This window comes from Rhineura floridana, chromosome 12 (assembly GCF_030035675.1).
Source record: "Rhineura floridana isolate rRhiFlo1 chromosome 12, rRhiFlo1.hap2, whole genome shotgun sequence".
In the NCBI taxonomy this organism is placed as follows: domain Eukaryota; kingdom Metazoa; phylum Chordata; class Lepidosauria; order Squamata; family Rhineuridae; genus Rhineura; species Rhineura floridana.
Genome location: NC_084491.1, coordinates 34,519,107 through 34,541,416, shown reverse-complemented (window position 1 = coordinate 34,541,416; position 22,310 = coordinate 34,519,107). Strand labels below are relative to the sequence as shown.

At 42.1% G+C, this 22,310-nt stretch overlaps 1 protein-coding gene and 1 pseudogene across 8 annotated transcripts in view; one reads left to right on the top strand and one right to left on the bottom strand.

Moving 5' to 3' along the window:
* NTM (neurotrimin) overlaps nt 1-22,310 on the bottom strand; it is a 1,016,090-nt gene that overhangs the window by 26,237 nt on the left and 967,543 nt on the right. For all 8 annotated transcript variants that reach the window (XM_061592407.1, XM_061592408.1, XM_061592409.1 and 5 more), the window contains 2 exons: nt 4,505-4,639; nt 3,105-3,225 (listed from right to left, as the gene is read on the bottom strand). In XM_061592407.1, coding sequence (XP_061448391.1) covers nt 3,105-3,225; nt 4,505-4,639 — 256 coding nt within the window. The remainder of the gene's footprint in view (nt 1-3,104; nt 3,226-4,504; nt 4,640-22,310) is intronic.
* LOC133368889 (5S ribosomal RNA) lies at nt 19,886-20,004 on the top strand (annotated as a pseudogene).

The following is a 22,310-nucleotide window of genomic DNA, read 5'->3' as shown; positions in this document are numbered from 1 at the left end:
TCTGAAAGCCTGGAAAGTCTCTTCCAGTCAGTGTGGATACTATTGAGCTAGACGGATCAAAGGTCTGACTCTGTATTATTATTATTATTATTATTATTATTATTATAAATGTAAATCCCACCCTTCTTCCCAAAGGAGTGATAAAACAATACAAATGACTTAAAATCAGTTCCAGTACAGAAGCAGACTGGGAAAGATCTCTGTATAAAAGGACTGGTGAAAGAGGAAGGTCTTCAGTAGGCACTGAAAAGACAACAGAGAGAGCACCTGTCCAATATGTAACAAGAGGGAATAACAGAAGGATAGGTGCCACAAAATAGTCAATTTTTTCTATATTGTGCGGAATGGATCTCCTGAGAAGATGGTATCTGCAGGAGGTCCTCACCTGCAGAGCAGAGTGATTGGCTGCGTATATAAGCCGTTTATAAGGGGTCCTAAGCTGTATATACCAAAACTAGCACCTTGAACTTAGCCTGGTAGCTAATTGGCAAAATATAAGGAGCCCTGCTGGTCTATCTAGTGCAGCATCCTGTTCCCCACAGGGGCCAGCTAGGTACCCCCTGGAAGCCCAAAGGCAGAGTATGAAGACAGTAGCGTTCTCCTGTTCTTGCTCCTCAGCAAACTGCCTTTGAACATTGAGGTTCTATTCTGTCATCAGGGCTGGTAGCCACTGATATATCTCCTCCATGAATTTGCTGTCCCTCCCTCTTGCGTATCCTCCAGAAAGTGGTATTCACCACTAGAGGGAGTCTCTATGTTCACAGGCTGCCGCTGAACATAGAGATTCCCTCTAGCTGTGAAGGCTAATAGATGCTTGAGAGCAGCTTAGGGGATGCAGGTCAGGCTGTGTGGAAAAATCCTGATACCGCACCATCCCTCGGTCAAAACTCTTCCTGGCTTGCAGCCTGCTTACTCAGTGCATGGTCCAACAAATGCTGAAATATAGCAGCGTTGGCACTGGTGTGCGACATGTGAGCACTAAAATGCATATGCATGTGTAGTGATGGCTAGAGTATGCAGCCTGTAGCTGGCTGCCTTTCTGTGCCTGCTTGCTCAGTCAGGGGCCTTTTCCAACAGTGCTGCCTGTGAAGCGTTGGAAGGATGTGACTGAGTCAGGCAACCAGCCAGCAGCTCATGCCAGCAACAAGCAAGCCTCGGTGTCTCTGGGGCACCAATTCAGCATGATAAGAATGGAGTGGGGGGTAGTTGCCTCATTCTGCCCAGTGACCCAGTGAATGGGGCAGCAAGGAACAGACACCAGGCGAATGAATAGAATGTAACTCTAGAACTCTACAAAGTCTCGGGGGGGAGGAGAGGACAAGAGGTTTGCTGAGCATATTTGGACAGAGAGAGCCTCTTCAGCTGTGGCTCCCTATCTATGGAATGCTTTCCCCAGTGAGGTCTGCCTGGCACCTTCACCGACATCTTTTTTGGCACCAGGTAAACTTACATTTTTTTTACAGGCTTTTGACAGACTGAGACAATGTTGTTTTGTTAAGAGTGTACTGCCAGGCTTCCTGTCACAGTTATGGGAGTCGTTTGGTTCTGTTTTTATGATACAGTGTATTTATATTTATTTTAATGTACTGTAAGTAACTCAAGAGACCTGTTGTAAGTCACCCGAAGACATTCAGGTAGCAAGCAACTAACAAGTCTAATCATCATCATCGCTTTCTTTTCCATAGTCTAGGTTTTTCCCTCCTGCTCCTCCTTTGGTAACACCCCCCCCTGATACTTTTGAATGTTTGTGTGTATTTTTACTTAGCTAATTTCTCCCAGAAGGCTCTCACTCTACATTACTACTGCCCTGGCTTGCTTTTGATCCTGACTGATGGCTCCTTGTAGCTTCCCATTTGAATGTGCTGTTCACATTTGTAGCCCGGTGCACAATCCACAACATCAAGAGAATGCCTTAATCAAATGGACAATATCTTCAGATTTGTGTTTTAAACAGACCTCCGTTGAGATAATTAGTGGGGGAGAGATCCAACATTGGAATTACAGAAACAGAGAATGATTCCTTGTCCTTTTGTTGTCTGAGGAAATCTGATAAGCATCTCCTATTCATGAATCTGGGTGGAATTATTACAGAGGAGCCTTCATGTGGTAATGAACTTTGGCAGTGGGAACTATTATTCAACATAATTTCAAGTTACACATGCAGAAGAGTATCTTGGGGTGAAGGGTCTGTGCCATGTGCAGAATATTACCTTTTGTTTGCAATATTATTATTGTTAACACAGTGCCGTCAATCTACTTATGGGGTGGCATACAGAGAAAAGGTCTCTAGCCCTGAGGAGCTTACAATCTAAATGTTGACAATGGGGGGGGATGAGTAGTAGGGTGAAAGAAGCAAAGGTATCAAACAACTGAGAATGCCAGGATTGTGGATAGGAAATGTAAGGGTTACATTGGATTGAACTGAACAATGCTAACAGACTCCCTTACAAGTTGGGGAATTAATCCCCCTGCTTTGAATCATAAACAGAGGGGTGGAGGTGGGGAATGCATTCAGTTTGCATTTTAATGCAAGCCTACTTACTTTGCACTTCACAAACCAAAAATGTGAACCAAAACACAACTAACCTTCTAAATGTGCCCTTCTCCAAATTTTGTGATGCAATCCTCCAACCAAAAGAAAATGTGTTCATGATGTGCATTTATTAGAGAAAATGTGTATATTAGTGACAATAATGAACCAAAAAGAGAGAGGGAGGGAACATTATATTGGGCAAAGCTGCATACAAAATATGTGTGTTAGGAGAAAGGCACACAAAAATGTATACAAATGTTTGTGGGGGGAATTTGAAAAAGAAAATATTCACAATCTTATAGGGGGATGGCAGCGAACTGAATTTAAGATTGAGAAACTAGGAGAAACTGAAATTGAGATTCATCTGTCCTTAGGATTAGCCCCCTTTCTTCATTCATAGTCACTGAACAGCTGGGGAGAAATGTACTTGGCTAACCATCCCCTCCCCACTGTATATATGGCAGAGTGACTGCAAGTTTTTTTCAGGGGTAGGTAAATTCTGATTCAGTGATCATGAGGATACGATCTATTGCAGCATCTTAAAGCCTGCCACAATTCATTCTTTGTGTACCTTTTATCATCCTTGTACCACTGGAACTCGGCTGATGGAACTGCAGATGCTTCGCATTGGAGGATGCCCTTCTGTCCTACTGGCACCCCAGTGTTCTTAGTATCTGAGATGTACGGCGGGTCTACAGAGAGACAAGGGGACAGGTTGAGGGTTGCTATCTCTGGCTTTGGAAAATCACCTTACTTTGCAATTGTTTGAAGATCCTTTCCTTCTCCAGCTTTTAGCTTGTACCAAAGAAAACATCTCAAGTCAGAAGGTCCCTTTGCTGGCTGTGTTTTAAAGAGAGTCTTGGATGCAACAAACCATTGCCCAAATCCTGACAGCCAACGCTCAAAGGCTGCTTTACAGCTATTCTCGAAGAAACTGGTTCCAAGCTGGCCCTTAGACACCACCATGGCCAAAAGAGGTGTGGAGCTCCTTCCACTTTCTAACTCCTGTTCTTGATCAAAGTGTCCTCGACACTCTGCTTCTTTTCATGTCCCTTTGGTGTGAGGAGAAGAGAATGTGCGTTGTGAGCATGCTAATGGGTGTGAATGCATGCAAGTCCATGCAGGAATGCACCAAAAATGCATGAGGTAATATGGGTTGTCTGTACACTTAACTGAATATGGACTTACCTGTGTGAATGAATAAATGCATAAATGAATGTGCATCCACACAAAAAAGGCTGGCCCATGCGCTGGATGAACTGGATATTTGGCCTAGACAGCATCACTTCTGCTGGGATTTCACTAGAAACAGAAGCTCCCAGTTTACTATATTACTATGTTGGCCCCCTTTAGGAAGTGGTTCCAAGACTATTTTCCCCACAGACCACGTGAAAATTGCTGAGGATCTTGGGGGACCACTAAATGAGTTGTATTCAACTAAATCCAATTCAGAGTGGACCCAATGAAATGAATGAACCAAAGTTAGTTATATCCATTAACTTCAACTACTCTGAGTAGGAGTAGTGTTGAATACCACCTAATGATTTTTTCTGCCTGTTGTAGCAATCGTAATGCACAGTGCTAGATGCTGTATGATTTTTAATTGTATTTTTATTACAATTTGAATTCCGTAGTATTCAAATGGAAAGTGTTCTTTGCAGACATGCCATGGACTACTTGGAAGAAACCTGCAGACCACTGGTGGTCCTCAGACCACAGTTTTGGAATCTCTGCTACAGTGTGATAAATGTGAGCTAGGGAAGGCCACTAGCTCCATGGCAGAGCATGTCATTTGCATGCAGGAGGTCCCAGCTTCACATAAAGCAGCTTCATGTGTTCCTTGCAGGTGTTAAAAGGCACAGAGCATAGGCCAAGGAAATGCAGAGAATGCACCCTAAAAGAAAGTGGAAATCCTCCTAGCACTCCCCTTCGCTGCTAAGCTGCAGCATCCGCACCCCTGAGGTTACTCACAGTTCACTGTGACTTTTACTCTCCTCACAACAGGAGTCGCAACATCATTGGAGGCACTGCATTCATACTCCCCCGACTGCTCCCGGGTGATGCCGGTGATCTCCAAGTACTCATCTTCGCTCAGGAATCCCATGGCTGCAGTGGTGGTGGTGGGAGCGGCAAAGAGAGAGAGAAAAAGAAAACAACAATCCTCGGCTATGCAGCAGGACAATGGCATTGCAGGATACATAAAAAACAGTGCACCATGTTTGCTAGGCATGCATCTTTCCCCTGGCATTGGTGCTGGTGGGATTTCCAGATACAGCCCTCTTCCATTTGTTTGCCTGGGTATCTTGATGTGGAGGAAAGAAGTATTATATATATATATAGGAGGTGGTAGGCAGCAAGCTTATCAGCCTGCCACATCTATGTGCGGAAGACACCAAACCTGTTGGCTTTGAAAATGTGCATTGTGAGCAGGGAGTTCCTTCACTGTCAAGGGGAGAAATTCCTGGTCTGTGGCTTTCAAGCAGACTCGAAGTACATACTTAACATCACTTAACTTACATTAATGACTTAATAATTAATTAGTGCAAAACATTTAGATTGTATCAGTATTCAATATGTTTGGTATAATAACCCATTTCTGCAAACTAGAAAGTTCAGGTTTGATTTTTGATTGTGAAAAAGAAAGAAAAGAAAAGCCATGTGGACCCCATACATTTAAAACACTTTTATACCACTTTAAACAGTCACCTTCCCCCAAAGAATCCTGGGAAATGTAGTTTCTTTGTGCTGACAGCTGTTAGTAGACCCCTATACCCTTCACAGGGCTACAATTCCGAGAGTTCTCTGGGAAGAGTGATTGATTGTTAAATAATAGCACCATGGGAATTATAGCTCCATGAAAGGAAGATAGATCTCCCCTAAGAATTCTCAGGACCCTTAACAAACTACAGTTCCCAGGATTCTTTGGAGGAAGCCATGACTGTTTAAAGTGGAATAACTGTGCTTTAAATGTTTGGTATGTATGTGGCAAAGGGAGGGAGGAAGGAAGGAAGGAAGGAAGGAAGGAAGGAAGGAAGGAAGGAAGGAAGGAAGGAAGGAAGGAAGGAAGGAAGGAAGGAAGGAAGGAAGGAAGGAAGGAAGGAGATTTACTGCTTCCTTTAAAGGGCAACAGAGGAGCGAGGAGAAAAAGAAACACAAACATTTATTTATTTCTCTTAAATCACTCCATCCCTTTTATCAAATCTTTTGCAGCCAGGGTGTTGTAATTACTGAGCAAAGACCAGTGTCACACTTAATATTCCTATTAATTTTAAATGTTAGTCCTTGGTACATATGTGTGGCAATTGGTGTCATATTTTAATTAGGCTTGCCCTACACCATCTGAAATTAATAATAGCTCGAATTACCAGTGTAATTTATAAATTAACATTGCTGCAGCATTAGGAAATAAATTAGCTCTGGACAGCTGTTTCTGGAAATGGATGACAATGGCAGAGAGAAAATTTTACAGGTCCCTCACTGTACACACATGCAGTCCAAAGGGAGTGAGCTAGCCTTACAGGAAGACAAAATGTCCTACAAGAAATGCCCAGGGGCATGCAAATCTTCCAGTGTGGGATACAATACTAGAGTCCTCTTATCACTGACAGTATCCTCACAGTGCATGGGTACATTTCAAAAATGCTCATGGAAAGCTACAGCTATGTGAAGGAGAAAGGACTGTGCCAACCAGGACACATATAGAGAGTCCAGTGACGGAACTGAAATCCCCCCCTTGCTGATAAGGATCTTGATCAGCACCTTTCCATTATTGACTATTGCCTCCCTGGAGGTGGTTTTATCCCCCTCCCCACAGTTAAATGCAGAGAGCTATATACAATGTGGTGCTCAGTGAAAGTCGCTTAGCAGTATACCTGTTCTGTTGGTGAAATGTTTTGCGTCAACAGAGTCTTGTTCAGCAAGAGAAAGCATAAGCAGGTTGCTGGTAACTTTATTTGAAAATAGATTGTGCAATATGAGGCGCAATGAGTTTCCACAACCGCAACTGTTGTGTTGGATTCCTCAGTTGCATAACATTAACACTCACGCATCTGCTACTGCAAGATGGTGGATACAGCCCAGAAGCTTCATCTTACTCCGATAGAGCAAAGGTTCCCACTGACTGACAGAAGGATGGAGTGATTCCAAAGTATCTTCTGTGCCAACATGTCTGGCAGTGCCCCTTTGATTTGCTTTCTGCCATGGGGTGAGGTCCATGTCCCCATCTGTTCCCTCTCCTTCTCCCTCTCTCACACACCGTAGCAATATCATCAGAGCCATCCTTGTTTAAATAATGATGAATTTAGACAGCACTGTTATGCCAAATCTTTCACATAATACAATAATGGTCCATTGATAAGTCATGCTTACTTCCCCATATAATCTACAGGCCTTGCTGTTTCTTTTTCATCTAAAGGCTACAAATGTTAAACAATTGTTCCTTTAAACAATGTCATAAATGCAGGCAGCTTAAGTGTGCTTTCTGAATAGGTAGCCACCCTTTACTAAATCCTCAAGTCTCCTGTAATGTGATTTCTTTCTTACCTTGGAAAGAGACAGGATTAAGAGCCCTTGTGGTAGAAAGAAACTCACTTTGCTTTTTGGACAATTGTTTTAAAATAGGGTACTCAATTAACTTCTCAGGCAAGTTTCTCTTTCACAGAAAATAATAAATCGGATGGATGGATCTACTTAAGTCAAATAGTTGCTGCCTCCTGTGGTCTTCTATACATAAACTCAGACTTTGCTGTTTGTCCCCACTGACATTTCCCTAAAGTCAACTTTTGAGGCATTTTTCCCTTTCAGGTGAAGCAGCAGAGAAAGCTCAAGGGAGATAGCATTTATTTTGGAAAGGGGGTCCTGCACATCTCCAAATTGCTACTGCATTTTCTCTAAAAAATGGGTTGTTGTAATTATTGCAGCCAAAAATTGCTCCTGTACTTTTTCTTCCTACCCTTGTCCATCAATTAATGAGAAAATAAATTGCCTTTGGAAATTTTGGTGAAATTCTCATGGATGGGGTGCATGGGTACTTTAATTATGAGATGGCTGAGGGGTGCCTGTGAGTGTGTTTCCTTTCATTCTACAAATAATTTCACCAGTGGTTAGCACCCTGCAGCTTCCACAGGTGCCTGTGTTTCAAGGAAAGCCCAGGGAAAGGCGTAATGATATAACTTCTCCCATGAGGCTTTTTCAGATCAGGAAGTGTGGGAAGCTGGGGACAACATAAGAACCTAAGAAGAGTCTTTCTGGATCAGGCCAAATGCTCATCTAGTCCAGCACTCTGATCTCATAGTGGCCAAACAGATGCCTATGGGAAGCCCACATGCAGAACAAAACTCTCCCCACCTATAGTCCCCATCAACTGGAAGGAAGGGTGGGATATAAATTTAATAAGTTTAATAAACAAACAAACTGGTATTCCGAGCCATACTGTTTCCAACAGTGAAGGTAGAACCAGACAAGCTCTAAACCCCACAGCCACAGAAATGGTAAAGAAATGCTAAGGTGTCCCAAGAATGAAGTAGAACAACGGAAGCCTCTTTCAGAGGGGAAGGATATTTCTGAGAAACTGGAAGATGGATTTTGGCATTGCACTAATTTTAACTCCTACTCAGGAGACACACCCAAGGAACGTCAAGGGAAAAGGTAAAACAAATCAACAGGGGGAAAAAATCTCTGGGGAGTCCCACACTTGGTAATCACCCACCAACATGCACACTTCTGTCTCAAAAATCCCTGAAGAGTAGTTGTATAAACCAATTGTAACAAAAAGACAATGAGCCCTGCCATACCTTGAGGAATGACTAATGAATTGTGACACCAGCTTTTCAAGGCACATATTTAATCGTTCTGCCCCTCGTACTCTTCTGTCCTCTGCTAAATGTACAGAGACACACCTCTCATGCATTTCCCTTCCCCAAAACACTCGCAACACTTACTACCTTACACAGGCATGTTTTATGTCATTCCTTTCCTAGACATTTGAAAGGAACTGAGATGTGCTGATGTCTCATTATGCAATCTGCCTCTTCTCTAGTACCACAATGATGAATTGTTAACATCCAGATGCCTCTCAATTCCGGTTCTGGAATTCCCCTAGGATCATTTCACTTTGGGGGAAAAATGCTGAGCTCATCAGTATCTAGGAAACTGAAGGGCAAGTTTAAGAAGGCATTACTCCAAAATCAAAATCCTTTGGATTGGGTGGAGGGGGCTGCCCTGAATCAGTGAAATAAAACAAAAATGAGGAAAGGATCCCTTTATGACTGACCTAGAATCAGCTTCCCAGCAGCACAGTCTGTTCTGCTGATAAAGCGAACATGCAACCAATAGCCTGAATAAAGTATGTGCACAATTTTCACTTCTTTTTCATTTAAACGCAACGAAAGCTCACTTGGCTTTTTAATTAACAAAGAAACCATTTTTTTTCCCCAAGTGGACGGAGGGCCATTTAGCAAGCTCTTCCCTCACTGGGGAGTGTGCCAAAAATCTGGAGTAGCTGGAAAGGCACCATGCACCTTACTGCCAACATGTGGCTTGTTCCTGCGGTATAAAGGAGCTGCACTTTGCTTTATTTAGCAAACTACAGACTATAAAGTAACTTTGTGGGCAGGGATGGATGGATTGGTCTATTTCCAGTCTATGTCACTTTTGCATAAGAAGAACATGCTGGCTAAGACCAAAGGCTCATCTGGTCCTGCGTTCTCTTCTTGCAGTGGCCACCCTGATAACTATGGGAAGCCCACCAGCAGGATCTGAGTGGAAGAGCACTCTCCTCACTTGTGATTCCCAGGAAATGGTATTGAGAGGCATATGGCCTCCATCACTGGAGGTGGTAAACAACCATCATGGCTAGTAGCCATGGATAGCTTTATCTCCATAAATTTATCTAACCCCCTTTTACTGCCAAACACGTCAGTGGCTATGGCTACAGCTTGTGGTAGCAAAATCCACCATTTAACTATGGGTTGCATCCAAGTGCTACTCAGAATAGTTGCCCATTGATTTTAATGGGTCTGCTTCATATATGTGCTGCATGAAGGCTTTGTTTATAGGATTTGTATTCTGCCCTTCAGCCTGACGTTTCTGGGGCTGTAAGAAGTACTTTCTGCCCTGAATTTTCCAACATTCAGCTTCATTGGATGGCCCCAGATTCTAGCGTCATGAGAGAGGGGGAGAAACTTCTCTCTTTCCACTTTCTCCTTATATGCATAAATTCATACACCTCTGTGTCTCCCCATCCTCACCTTTAAGCTCCAAATGTTCACACATTACAAACTCAGATACAAGATGTGCCTGCACATGTACAGGCGCTTGTGTGAAAGAGTGTACACTTCTTGATTTGTACAGCTGAACTACTGTGCCCAAGTACACAGACTGTACACGTATTGGACATGACATGTGAATGACAGTATGAGTTTACAGCTCAATTATTGGTATACACAGGTACACAGATTGCAATCTCTTTAAAGGTAACATGTGAACTTCCTCATGGGGGATTTGCTGCTGCCCCTTAATCATTTTGGTGGCCCTTTTTGTGTGTGCTCCTCCCTAAATCCATTCTGCATCAATCATCATTTTAAAAAAAATCCAAGAAAAATACATTTTAATATCTATTTATATGTTTTAAAAACTGTTCTATTTCAAAATACACATTTTCAAGTGTGTGTGGCATTCTGTTGCGGTACCAAGATATATATAGGATTTGTATTCCGCCCTTCAACCTGAAGGTTTCCAGGGCTGTAAGAAGTACTTCCTTTTTTCTGTCCGGAATCCTTATAGGAATGCAGAGCAAGCTTGGGTGAAGTTCTGTTTGTTGCTTTCAAAACTGACTGTTTGTATACCAAAGCAACTCGCATCCACCCAAGATCCAGTCTTCTTCATTCAAGTATTCCATCATGTGCAACAACAACCCAAGGCACACAATATTTTTACAAGAGAAAATTACAAAATGCCAAGTTACTGTAGAGCATCTTAAAATGTACAAGACCATAAATATTATCCCACAAGGCCTTGAGATTTATAAACCAATTTCTGTACCGGAAAGTATCCCTCTATGTCTAAACTGGCGCACAGAGAAACATCAACTGTACATATTCCTTATCCCTACAATTATTAAGCAAAATCCTCTGAAAATCAAGACCATGGAACAAGCACTACAGCAGGAATTAATGTTCCAAAGAAATGTTCTAACACCATATGACTATGAATGTCTCCTGTAACTGCTTCACAAAACAAAGCAGACAACATTTATCAATGTCCACGCCATAAAAAAGAAAAAAAATCCTCAAAAGGGATATTCTAAGATATAATCTTCCCCTTGTTCTATCACACTTAATAATGCAGGGATCTCTTTATAAAAAAAAAATTTTCCTCTGTTACAAGAGTAAAAGCTAACAACAAGAAAAAGAAAACTTACAGAAATGACTCCACAATAGTAATATATCTCAGCAAAATGTCACCTAATGAAATTAGGCTTCTATCCAAAGGCCTCAACTGCTGCCAGATACCTAGACAACACAATACAGCACAAATGAAAAGTGACATCAAAGCTTTTGAAAGGAGATGTAGATTGGCTGATGTTTTTTTATGATGACTCTAATATGGACCTCTACAACAGAGATTCTCTGCTACAATTTCTGTCACCTAAGACCTGGACACCGAACGTTAGCAGGAATCCAGTCCTAGAAACCTTTCTCTTATCAGTAAACAGAGTCATTAACAACCATACACCAACTGCTACTCATGACAACCTTTCAAAAGACGAAAGAATAGCCCTAAGGAATCTTCAGATGAGAAGGGATGTTGCCATCAAGCCTGCGGATAAGGGTGGTACTGCCATGGTACTTAACACTGCAGACTACATAGCAGAAGGTCAAAGACAACTAAAGGATAAAACAACATACAGACTTCTTGACAAAGACATCACCACAGATCTCAGTACTCATATCATTGCAACTATACAAAACCTTACAAGCAGGACACTTCTTACAGAGGAGACTGCGGATCTCCTTGTTAACCAAATCCCATCCCTGGAAGGTTTTACATGCTTCCTAAAAACCACAGAGCCAACAATCCTGGAAGCCTCATTGTCTCAGGCATCAACACAGCAACTGAAAGGATTTCTCTGTACATTTACTTAAATTTACAAAACATGGTACAAAACCTCCCATCATATATCAAAGACTTCTTACTTTAAGTTGAGTCTCTAAACAAGCGGTATCAATTCCACAACAATATTATATTAGCTATTTTAGATGTCACATCTCTTTACACCAATATACTACATAATGATAGGCTTTAGGCTTTAAATGAGTTCCTCAATACCAGAAATTACAAAAAATCCCCCAACAGAGGTTATCACAACTTTAGCTACACTAGTGCAACAACTTTTTATTCAATGGAAAATGCTACCTGCAACTACAAGGCACAGCTATGGGAACTCACATGGCTCCATCATATGTGAATCTATTTATGAGTAAACTGGAACAAGTGATCCTCAAAAAGGCCATTAACAAACCACTTATATGGTGGCAATACATTGAAGACATCTTTGTGGTCTGGACAAATGGCAAAGAGAACAATTTAAAAATTACAGCAACTCTGACCATTCATCTATTATGTTTACATTCAGTGTTACAAATGATAATCCACACATCCCTTTTCTTGATGTCCTTCTCCCTATTGAAAACAATAAAATAGCCACTGATCTCCACAGCAAACCCATTGATACCCACACCTATCTAAACTGGAAATCCTACCATCCTAAGCATATAAAGAAAAACACTGTCTATAGCTTAGCTCTCAGAATCAAACGTATTTGCAATAACAAAGAGAAATACCAAAGAAGGATTAGTGAATTTAAAGAACACCTTCTTCTGAGAGGATATCCTCCACATGTAATTGATTGCAACATCCACTGAACCTCCATTCTGTCCAGAGAAAACCTCCTCCATCATAATGAGGTTTCAAAAAACAAAGAACAATGGATTCCATTTGTGGTAGATTTTCATTCAACATCTCCTAATTATCACCTAGCAATCAGGGAGAGCTACTCTTTGCCAGCAAACTCTGAACGTCTTGCTGGAGCCACTAACGAGCCTCTTGTTGTAACATTTCACCAGCCTCCTAATTTATGTAAACTATTGGTGAGAGCTATGCTTAAGCCATCTATCAGTAATTGTGGGTCTCATCCTTGTCACTCCAAACACTGTATCCCCTGTGTGTATCTCATGGAGACAGGTACGTTCAAAAGCACTAGGACAGCCAGAACATATTACGTCAAACAGAACATCTCCTACAGGTCCTGAAATATAATTTATGTAATCAAATGTAAAAAATCAGGATGTCATATCCAATACATAGGAAAAACTACAACTGACCTACACACATGCTTCAGAAACCACAAATTGGCAGTCTTGACTAAAAAAAGAATGGAGCAACCAGTTGCAAAAAGTTTTAACACCAATGACCACAGCCTGTTGGACTTTTCTGTAACAGATATAGAGATGCCAACAGATCCAACAGCACTGACTAAGAAGGAGAACGTCTGGATATACTCCCTGGACGCTTTGGCACCACATGGCCTGAACCTGGAGGACAGTACCAGCATCACTTAGCTTCTGCAAATGAAGCCCCTCTGAGCATTCCATCCTCAAAGCTCTATAGCTGCCACCTGGGTAACAGCATTTATACGTTAGTAGCTGATGAAGCCGAAATGTTTTGCTAGTAAAATAAAAACCTCTGTTTTGTTAATCACAATTACACACACACACAAACACACATATACACACACAAAGAAATGTGTTGGTACATTTGGGAAGTGCAGAAGCCTGTTGTATAATTATGTTCCAATCCCCATATTAGTTCAAGATGTACAGAGCAGGTCAGCTGATATTGGAATTCACAAACATTGAATCCCTCAAGCATCCCTATTGCGTGGGTCTTTTTTAAAAAAGAAAGGGACCTCTGCATGTGAGCCAGGAAAATTCATCAATAAAAGCTTCCTCCCTCCTTTTGTTCTTCTAGGATAGTGCAGATTATGTTAAGTTTAACATGAAATGAATGATGATCCCAGCAAGGGATAGCTAAAGGCACAGGCTCAAAGTTACTTAAGATGGATTTGTTACCCTTTAACATCCTTTAATCACTCTGCTGTGCTTGGAGACAGGGTGGCTAAAAGGGGTAAAGGATGGATTTTCCACCATCACCACCCCCTTTCAATAAATGTTTATAGTTGGAATGGGAAATCCAATTCATGTTAGTAGTTACATGAAGACAGAATGATTGCCACAATGTGTGCCAGTGTCATTCAGGGGTCAGGCCCCAAGTGTCAGGGAGAGTCAATTGTCAGTCCCAGTATAGCCAGAGGTGGGAAGTGCTGTGTGACCTAGGCTGCATTCAGATAGCAATTTTCCCGATGTTTCCTTACCTGATAATTTCCACATTTTATTTCACTTTTCACATGACATAAAAGCCACTTCTGGAAATCTAGCAGAATATAGTGGAAGCTTCGCACTCATTTCCAGGTAAATTCCTTCCAGAAAAAAAATCTGTTTGTGACCTTGTTAACCCAGAAAATCACAGGAGTGCAGAGGCAAATTTGGAATGGTATACAGCATACTCTGCTCTTTCCTGCCATTTGCATGTGTGGAAGGATGGGGGAGTAGTGACAGGGCCAATGACATTCATTGTTGTGTCATACCACGTCCACCGTTGTGAATGAAATTTAGCATGCATGGTGGTATATCAGTCAAAAAGCCACAGTTCCATAAGGCAACAGGTACACAATGTGAAAAGAATATTAGAAATTGGGGCAGAAGTACTATCATTATAATCAGTAAAACTAAAGCAACAAACCCCATGTCTGAATGCAGCTCATTAAGCTGTAACAGAGGGGCTTTCCACTGGCTCAGCTGAGAGTGCAGCAACTTCTGGTTCCTCTTCTCCTCAAACTCTTTCCATTCCATCTGGTTGCTATAAGAACTCTGTAACTAAGAATTAGTGACTGAGCTTGATTTTTTCCTCCTCCCTCCGAAGCCTTTTTTCCTTTTGAGTTGTGTCTTTAAGACTGTAAGGCTGAGGGCAAGGATTGGCATTACTGATATATGTAAGCCACTATGGGAATCTGTTTTTTCCAGCTGAAGAGCTGGGTATAAATATTTTAAACAACAGCAACACACTTCAGGTTTGGCAAGGGTCTTGTTGCAAAAGCAGCAACTGAATATCAGAAGGACTAGAAGCAGGAATCTCAAGCCAAAACAGGCAGCAAGACAGCTCTCTCTCTCTCTCTCTCTCTCTCTCTCTCTTTCTTTCTTTCTCCCCCCCCCCAATTGTTGGATGCATGCATGCTGGCCCTCACCACAATACACTTGGCCCCTGGTTAATGGACACACACTAAATATTTTCCCTCTCCAACTTGCTGGACTAGGCTGCTGTAGGCTTATTGGGCAGCCCAGCTGGAGCAATGATGGACCACGGAGGCAGTGAAAGGGCAGCCGCTCCCAGCCGGTATCTGAATTCTTCCACAACTGGCCTCACCATAAGGGCTGTTCAAATGTTACATTCCACAAGTGAAAGGTCTGTGTACCCGTATACACAATAGTTGAACTTTATGAATCAACATGAACTCTTCCACACAAATACTTGTACATGTGCACAGACAGCTTGCACCTGTGTTCAGCGCAACCTTGAACAACCATAATGCCAGTGGAGACAGGTATTTTGGGAAAAGGTTTCAGCACCCTGGACAGCTCCTTGGACATTTGGACTAAACCCCGGAGCGGATTCACTGTGCTACTGACATCAGAGCCACCAGTCTCTATTGCATAACATAATGCCGTGCTATGTCAAGAAAAGGCCCAGTGGGCATTTTTTAGGGGAGGGGTGTCAAATAGCAGCTCACTGCAAGCAGCCGTTGGCTGCCTGACACTCCTCTCTGCAATGGGGAAAAGAGTTAAAGAGGTCCTCCTGGCCCAGGAGAGGCAGATCCCAGTGGTGGTGGACCCTGCTGCGGCCTTGGGATCCACACTTTGCCATATCCCAACACCAGGCCTGCCAGCTTTAAAAGTGAGTTCAAAGAAGGCATCAATAATGTGTGTGTGCGTGTGTGTGTAGGGAAGAGTTGCTGGGGCTGCAGCAGCTGTCCAAAAGAGGTTATGCAGGGATTGGGCGTAAGTTTGATTCAGTTTGCCTTTAAAGGCGAGCCTACCCAATTCACACTTTCTGAAACAGCACGTGAACTGAAACACAGCCATCCTTGGAAATCTGCAGTTCTCCAAATTTTGCAAGGCAGTTTTGCAGCCAAGTAGTCTAGCCAAGTAAGTAAAAAGATACACTAGGTAAGGTGAGCATAAAAATGCATACATTAGTAAAAATATCATACAAAAATACATTAGATTAGGGTGAAACTTTTGAGAAACTGGAGGCCTGATTTTGGGACACCATTAGGTTTGCTTTTCTGCTGCCAGGCTAAGATGGAATGTGAGCTGACCATTTTTTTTCCAGCACCAGTCCAAGGACTGAGAAACAGGAGCCTCTTTCTAGTTATCCCCATGCAACTCAATGGAGTGTCTCACTCCATTAGCTTGTATGGAGACTAGGGATGGAAAGATCTGTCAGTTTTGGTTTTCTGATTCTCATTTTTCCAATCTTAAATTCAGTTCTCCATATTTCTGCAGCAATCTGTGAATTTTTAAACAATCATGGAAATTCCCCAGTATTTTAGTTTAGCAAATTTCTCCTAATAAACACTTTTGTAGGCAGTTTTGAGTAATGTGCACATTTTTGCAAGCAATTTCGCATCATATAATACATTTTTGTATGTTACTTTCACTCATATATTCATTTTTATGCACACTTTCTCCTTACATACACATATTTGTAAACATTGGTTGGCTCACTGTATTGCAAAATTCAATTAAGTATGAATTTCAAAAGATTGCCATGTTTTGGTTTTCATATTGTTTTGGAAAGTGTGACTTTTATAGATTTGGCTTGAAATGAAACTGAATCAAATTTCTCACCCATCCCTAACGGGGACAGCTAAAAGATGCTGCAGGGGCATAATCGCACATGGGGAGTTAGGACTTCTGCACCCCAGCAGAGTATCTGTGGAGGCTTCATCTTTCTTCCCTCCTCATATTTTGCCCTCAGAGCTACTTGCACCCTTACCCATGCAAAACATTGGAGAAGCCTGCAGCTACTTTAAAGAGTGTGTGACTGATATATAGCTTTCCTTTTGAATATCTCCTGCACCTGTACCAGGATAGGCACCATATTGCAAGACAGCAGTAATGGAATTCTATCGAAACATGCAACGGAATTGTTAATGCTGTCCTTTGGGGAAAACTCCGTAAGAAAGTTCAGGGGGATGGATGGATGGGGAAGTGGATTTCCTTGTGAGTTTTGTGATAGTATTGTTCTTTTTTAAAAAACAACAACTAGCAAGCTTTAAACTAAAGCCATATTTTGATGGACACAGAGCAGTAAATAAAAACTGAAGCCATAAAGCTTTTCAAAATCCCAATCCAACTGAGACTATTTAAGTGCACTGGGTAGCAAATAAAACATGGATCCTGTTCCAAACGGAATGTTTATTTGCCGGCTTCCAGCCCCTGGAATACATTATTATCTTTCCTCAACACCTCTTTGCCCCTATAATATGAGATTTAATATAGTCTTTTCTGCAGCATCCCCTGCTGGATGCTACCAACCATTTTATCTGTCCGCGGAGGAAGGCACAGATTGAAAATAATTGCTGAAACACTGTGCTCTGTGGACTCTGCCTCCCCCCCCAATTTATAATGGGAAGCTGTGTTGAGAGACTTGGAGACAAATCTTATGCATTAGTGACCACCAGGAATTGGGGAAACAAATAGACTGGACGCAGGGAAGAGAGCAGGGGTTAAGTAAACACAGTCTGTAAACACAGACCATGTTCTGGCAAAAGCAACAGGACATAGCGGAGGTTACAGCTGCTGGGGTCCCAAAGCAGTTTGAACATGGAAGATACATTTATTTACCCACAGGATACAAGGGAGAGAGGTTTTGAAAGTGGCATAAGGGCATCTTAGGGCTCTTCCAGGTGACCTGTTTATTCAGCATCCATCCTGATTTGCTTACACAAAGCTTACATGGTGGTTAGACTACACCCGGTCTTCATTGAGCATTTCTTCTGATTTGTTTATGAGGCAGTTATATGAGAACAAACATTCATCCTGCTTTGGTTGCAAATTAATCATCCATTCATCCCATACTTTGCAATGCATTTTCGCATTGGTTTCTAAACCGACAAAAGTCTGTTTTTTTATTAAAAAAACACTGAATTTGTTGCTCTAAGGTAACAGAGCACCTGACTTTAATCATGCAAACCTAAAGTTTCAGTATGCAGTTGAATCCCTCCCACAAAATAGTGACAGTCTGGACACTATCCCTACTATACATCGGTGTGCGCTGCCACGATATATCCATTTTAACATGAGAAAAGGAATTGAAAATAATATTGCCAACATCATCATGCCATTATACAAATCAATGGTGCTTGACCACACTTAGGATACTGTGTACAGTTCTGGCCACTGTGTCTCAAAAATAATTTTGTAGATCTGGAAAGGTGCAGAGAAAGACACGCCAAAAAAGGAGCCTGAGCAATTCATCTATGGAGAAAGGATACAGAAGTGACAGAGAGCCAGTGTGGTATAGTTGTTAGAGTGTTGGACTAGGACCTGGGAGACCAGGGTTCAAATTCCCACTTAGCCATGAAGTTCACTGGGTGACCTTAGACCAGTCATAGCCTCTCAGCCTAACCTACCTCACAGGGTTGTTGTGAGGATAATTGGGGAGAAGGAGAACCAAGTATACCAGCTTGAGCTCTTTTGAGGAATGGTTGGATATAACAACAACAACAACAACAACAATAATAATAAAAGGGCCTTTTATTTTTGAAAAAGGGTGACTAAGGCCGGACATGATAGAAGTGTATAAGACTACGCATGGTGTGAAGATGAGTCAAGAGACTTTTGCCCTTTTCTTATAACAATGAAGCTGAAGGACTCAGGACAGAGAAAAGAAAGTATTTCTTCACACAGTGCATAGTTAAATTATGGACTTCACTACCACACGGTGCAGTGAAGGCCAAATTTAATCATCTTCATCATCATCAATACCATTTGGCGTGGAAAACAAATTCCTGTTGGACTTAAACTTTGCATTAACAGATTGCCAGGATGGATGAGTCACCGTCTCTGTAAGTTGCTTTACGCATACCACCATTATATATTTAGCACTAGAACATATGCTGCAAGGGTGTCATATAGAGATATCAACTGGCATTCAAATGCTACAAGCACCCCAAGACAGCCCCTTCATGGTTAAATGCTTCAATACATCGAAGGGGGCTGCCACTGCTGGGCCACTTGGCTCATTTCTCCAAAAGTCCTCTTGAGAACCTTTCCACATCCCACTGCATCCAGCAGGGCTCCAATTTTGCTCTATGGCAGGCAGAAGGGAATGAGTGAGACATAAGAAAAGCGCTGCTGGAGCAGGCCAGTGGCCCATCTAGTCCAGCATCCTGTTCTCACAATGGCCAACCACATGCCTAAGGAAAGGCCGCAAGCAGGACTTGAGTGCAACAGTGATCTCCCCATTTGTGATTCCCAGGAGCAACTGGTATTCAGGCATGCTGCCTTTGACAGTGGAGGCAGAGCATGGTCATCATGGTGAGTTGCCACCGATAGCCTTACGATATCCCTGCAATTTAAAGCTTGATAGCTGGGAAATAGAGAAAGGGGAGACATAAGAAACAAGGGAAAGAGAAGGGGAATGAGAAGTAAACGAACACAGTACCATGAGCTGGGTTTAATACAAAATCATGCAAACACAATAATTCTTCTAGATCAGAACAGAGCCTGATCTCGCCCAGCAACTTGTTTCTCACAGTGGCCAGCCAGGTCACTGTGAGGAAAACCCACAAGTAGGACATGATAACAATAGCCCACTCATGTATTTGAGCCCCACTGCAACGGGTAATCATGGCAACATCTACACCATACAGTTAGATTGCTGTTAAACCACTTTATCAGTCACGGCTTCCCCCAAAGCTTACTGGGAGATGTCGTTTGTAAAGGGTGCTGAGAGTTGTCAGGAGATCCCTGTTCTCTTCACAGAGTTACAATTCTCAGAGCTCCCGGGAAAAGGGATTGATTGTGAAACCATTCTGAGAACTGTATCTCTATGAGGGGAATCAGAGTCTCCTAACAACTCTCAGCACCCTTAACAAATGACAGTTCCCAGGATGCTTTGTGGGGAAACCATGACTGTTAAAGTGGTATAATAGTAATCTACATGTCTGGTGTATACAGCCATACTACCCTGAACATGCCCAATCTTGTCTGATCTCGGAAGCTAAGCAGGGTCAGGCCTGGTTAGTACTTGGATGGGAGACTACCTGGGAATACCAGGTGCCGTAGGCTTAGAGGAAGGCAATGGTAAACCACCTCTGAATACCTCTTACCATGAAAACCCTATGAATATATCCAAAAAGATTCATAGGGTCGCCATAAGTCGAAATTGACTTGATGGCATGTAACAACAACAAATGTCTGGTGCGGATAGTTGTGTGGGGATACAAGAAAAAGTGAAGCAGTTGTACGATCCCTCGATGCTTTGTGTGAGCCTGTGATGAGGCAATCCCTGCTGCTCATTTCCTCCACTTCAAGGTTGTTGTGAGTGCAAAAATGTGCATACAATGCTCTCTGCATATCCTTGAATCTAGCAAACTGCTCTTAAATGTTTCCAAAGACTCCTTTCTCTCATCACCAGAGGCAAAGCATTCTGTTAGTCAGTGTAATAGCTGCAGCTCTCTAGAGTCTCCCGAGAGCTCTCTGCTGTCATGACCAGGCCTTGTTCAATTTCCCCTTGTTGAAACAGCTTTTGTGAACTTTTAAAAGAGTGCCTCTATAAGGGGACAATTAGGGGCTGAAATACAGCAGGAATTAATATTAAAATCACTCATTCCTCAGGGCCGGAAGGCCTGGCTCAGGCAGGTGGGGTTATCATTGTTATTAATAATAATGGTAATATAACACCAGCTAGAAAATTGAACAGGCAAGAGCCAGTTTTCATCAAAGACACATCCCCCATTCATAGGCTAATTGCACAAAAAGGCTACTGATTTACCTACAGAAATAAGATCCTAACTTTACTCTGTTGTAGCTGATTTGGGTCGGTGGGTGGGTGTGTAACCTGCTCTGATTCACAGTGCAAAGATGGAGAAGGAGAAATTTTGTTTTCACGCAAGGATGATTTTGCACAGGCATAAAAGCACAGAAAACATCACAGCCTTTGCTATGATATAGCCTTTGTATCACATGATACAGCCTTTGCTAGACTGAGCCATTTTGGACTGCTGATGGAGGAATCACATATTTGAATGTTCCATGTAAAATGATCTCTCCACATGCAAAATAAGCATGTCAGGGCTTTTACTCCAGCAACTAGGGATAAGGGAGAAATTCAATGCAGTTCCCATTTAAAGTCAAACCTACCTGCTTTACACTCTCTGAAACAATACACAAATCAAAACACAACCATCCTTCAAAATCTGCATTTCTTGATATTTACACTGCAGTTCTCCAGCCAGGTAATGCATGGAAAGGGGTAAAGTGTGCATAACATGCATATATTTGTGAAAATAGCATACAAAGATGCATTATATTAGGCAAAATTGCTTTGCAAAAATGTATATATTAAGAGAAATTTGCACTAAAATTCTGATGTATGAGGACTTAAATGCAAAGTGAAATAGGGAACTGAACATAAGATTGGAAAAATGAGAAACTGAGAAAAAGTGGAATTTTGGGCCCTGATCATATATTTTATAATAAGACTGGCAGAGGTGATGAAATATGATGTCGTGATAATAAGACTGTGCAACCTTTTTTTGCATTCCCTTGGGGTTGCGGGGTTGCATTCCCTTGGGGATAATTTTTTGGAGGTCACAATGCCTTGGAAGTAATATGTCGGGGAGGGGGGCATGTATGAGACTGCTGGGGAAAAGCTTGGATCTGAATTGATCCAAAGCTGTACCATTACCCTGGCGCATCTTCAAAAGGGGGAGACATTTAGAGCAGCAGAAAATATATAAATCTCTCCCTCCTCTTTCACTTCTAACTTAAGTTTTTTAAAAAAACAACTTCAAAACAGAGGGGACTAGCTGCATTCCTCCAGCTGCATATCTGTCCTGCGGGCAAGACCCCTTCAGGTGGCACTTGAACCACCTTTGGAATTTCCCTGTTCTTCAGCCTTAGGACTGTTCCCCTGCGGTTCCTCTCTTCGGGTACCAGTCCTACAATCTAACTTTGCACGGAATGCTTCTCTGTCTGTGTGTGACGGGAGATGGAGAGGGAGATATCCTCTGAATAAACAATACATTTGCACCTCTATAAATCACCCTGCATTTGGTGCTAAGCCTCTACACTCCCATCTTCAAGAATAATGAAACTGGTTTGTGGTTGAACCTTAAATAAGCCTTTCCAAACGAAATTCAATTTTTTTTCATGCCACGCACTCCCTAGAGGCAATGCCAGGGAAATGCCTGGTGGTTCTCCATGGGGATTAATTTTGTAAATCACTCAGACCTTACCTAATTAAAAGCAGTTTCTGAAATCCACAAACAAAAGCACTTGTTAGCCAAGACAACAGAGTGGGTGTAAGGTTAATGAGCTGGTTTACTCAGCTGTGCTAATTTGCCGGGCTCCTCTGGCCTACAGCATTTGTG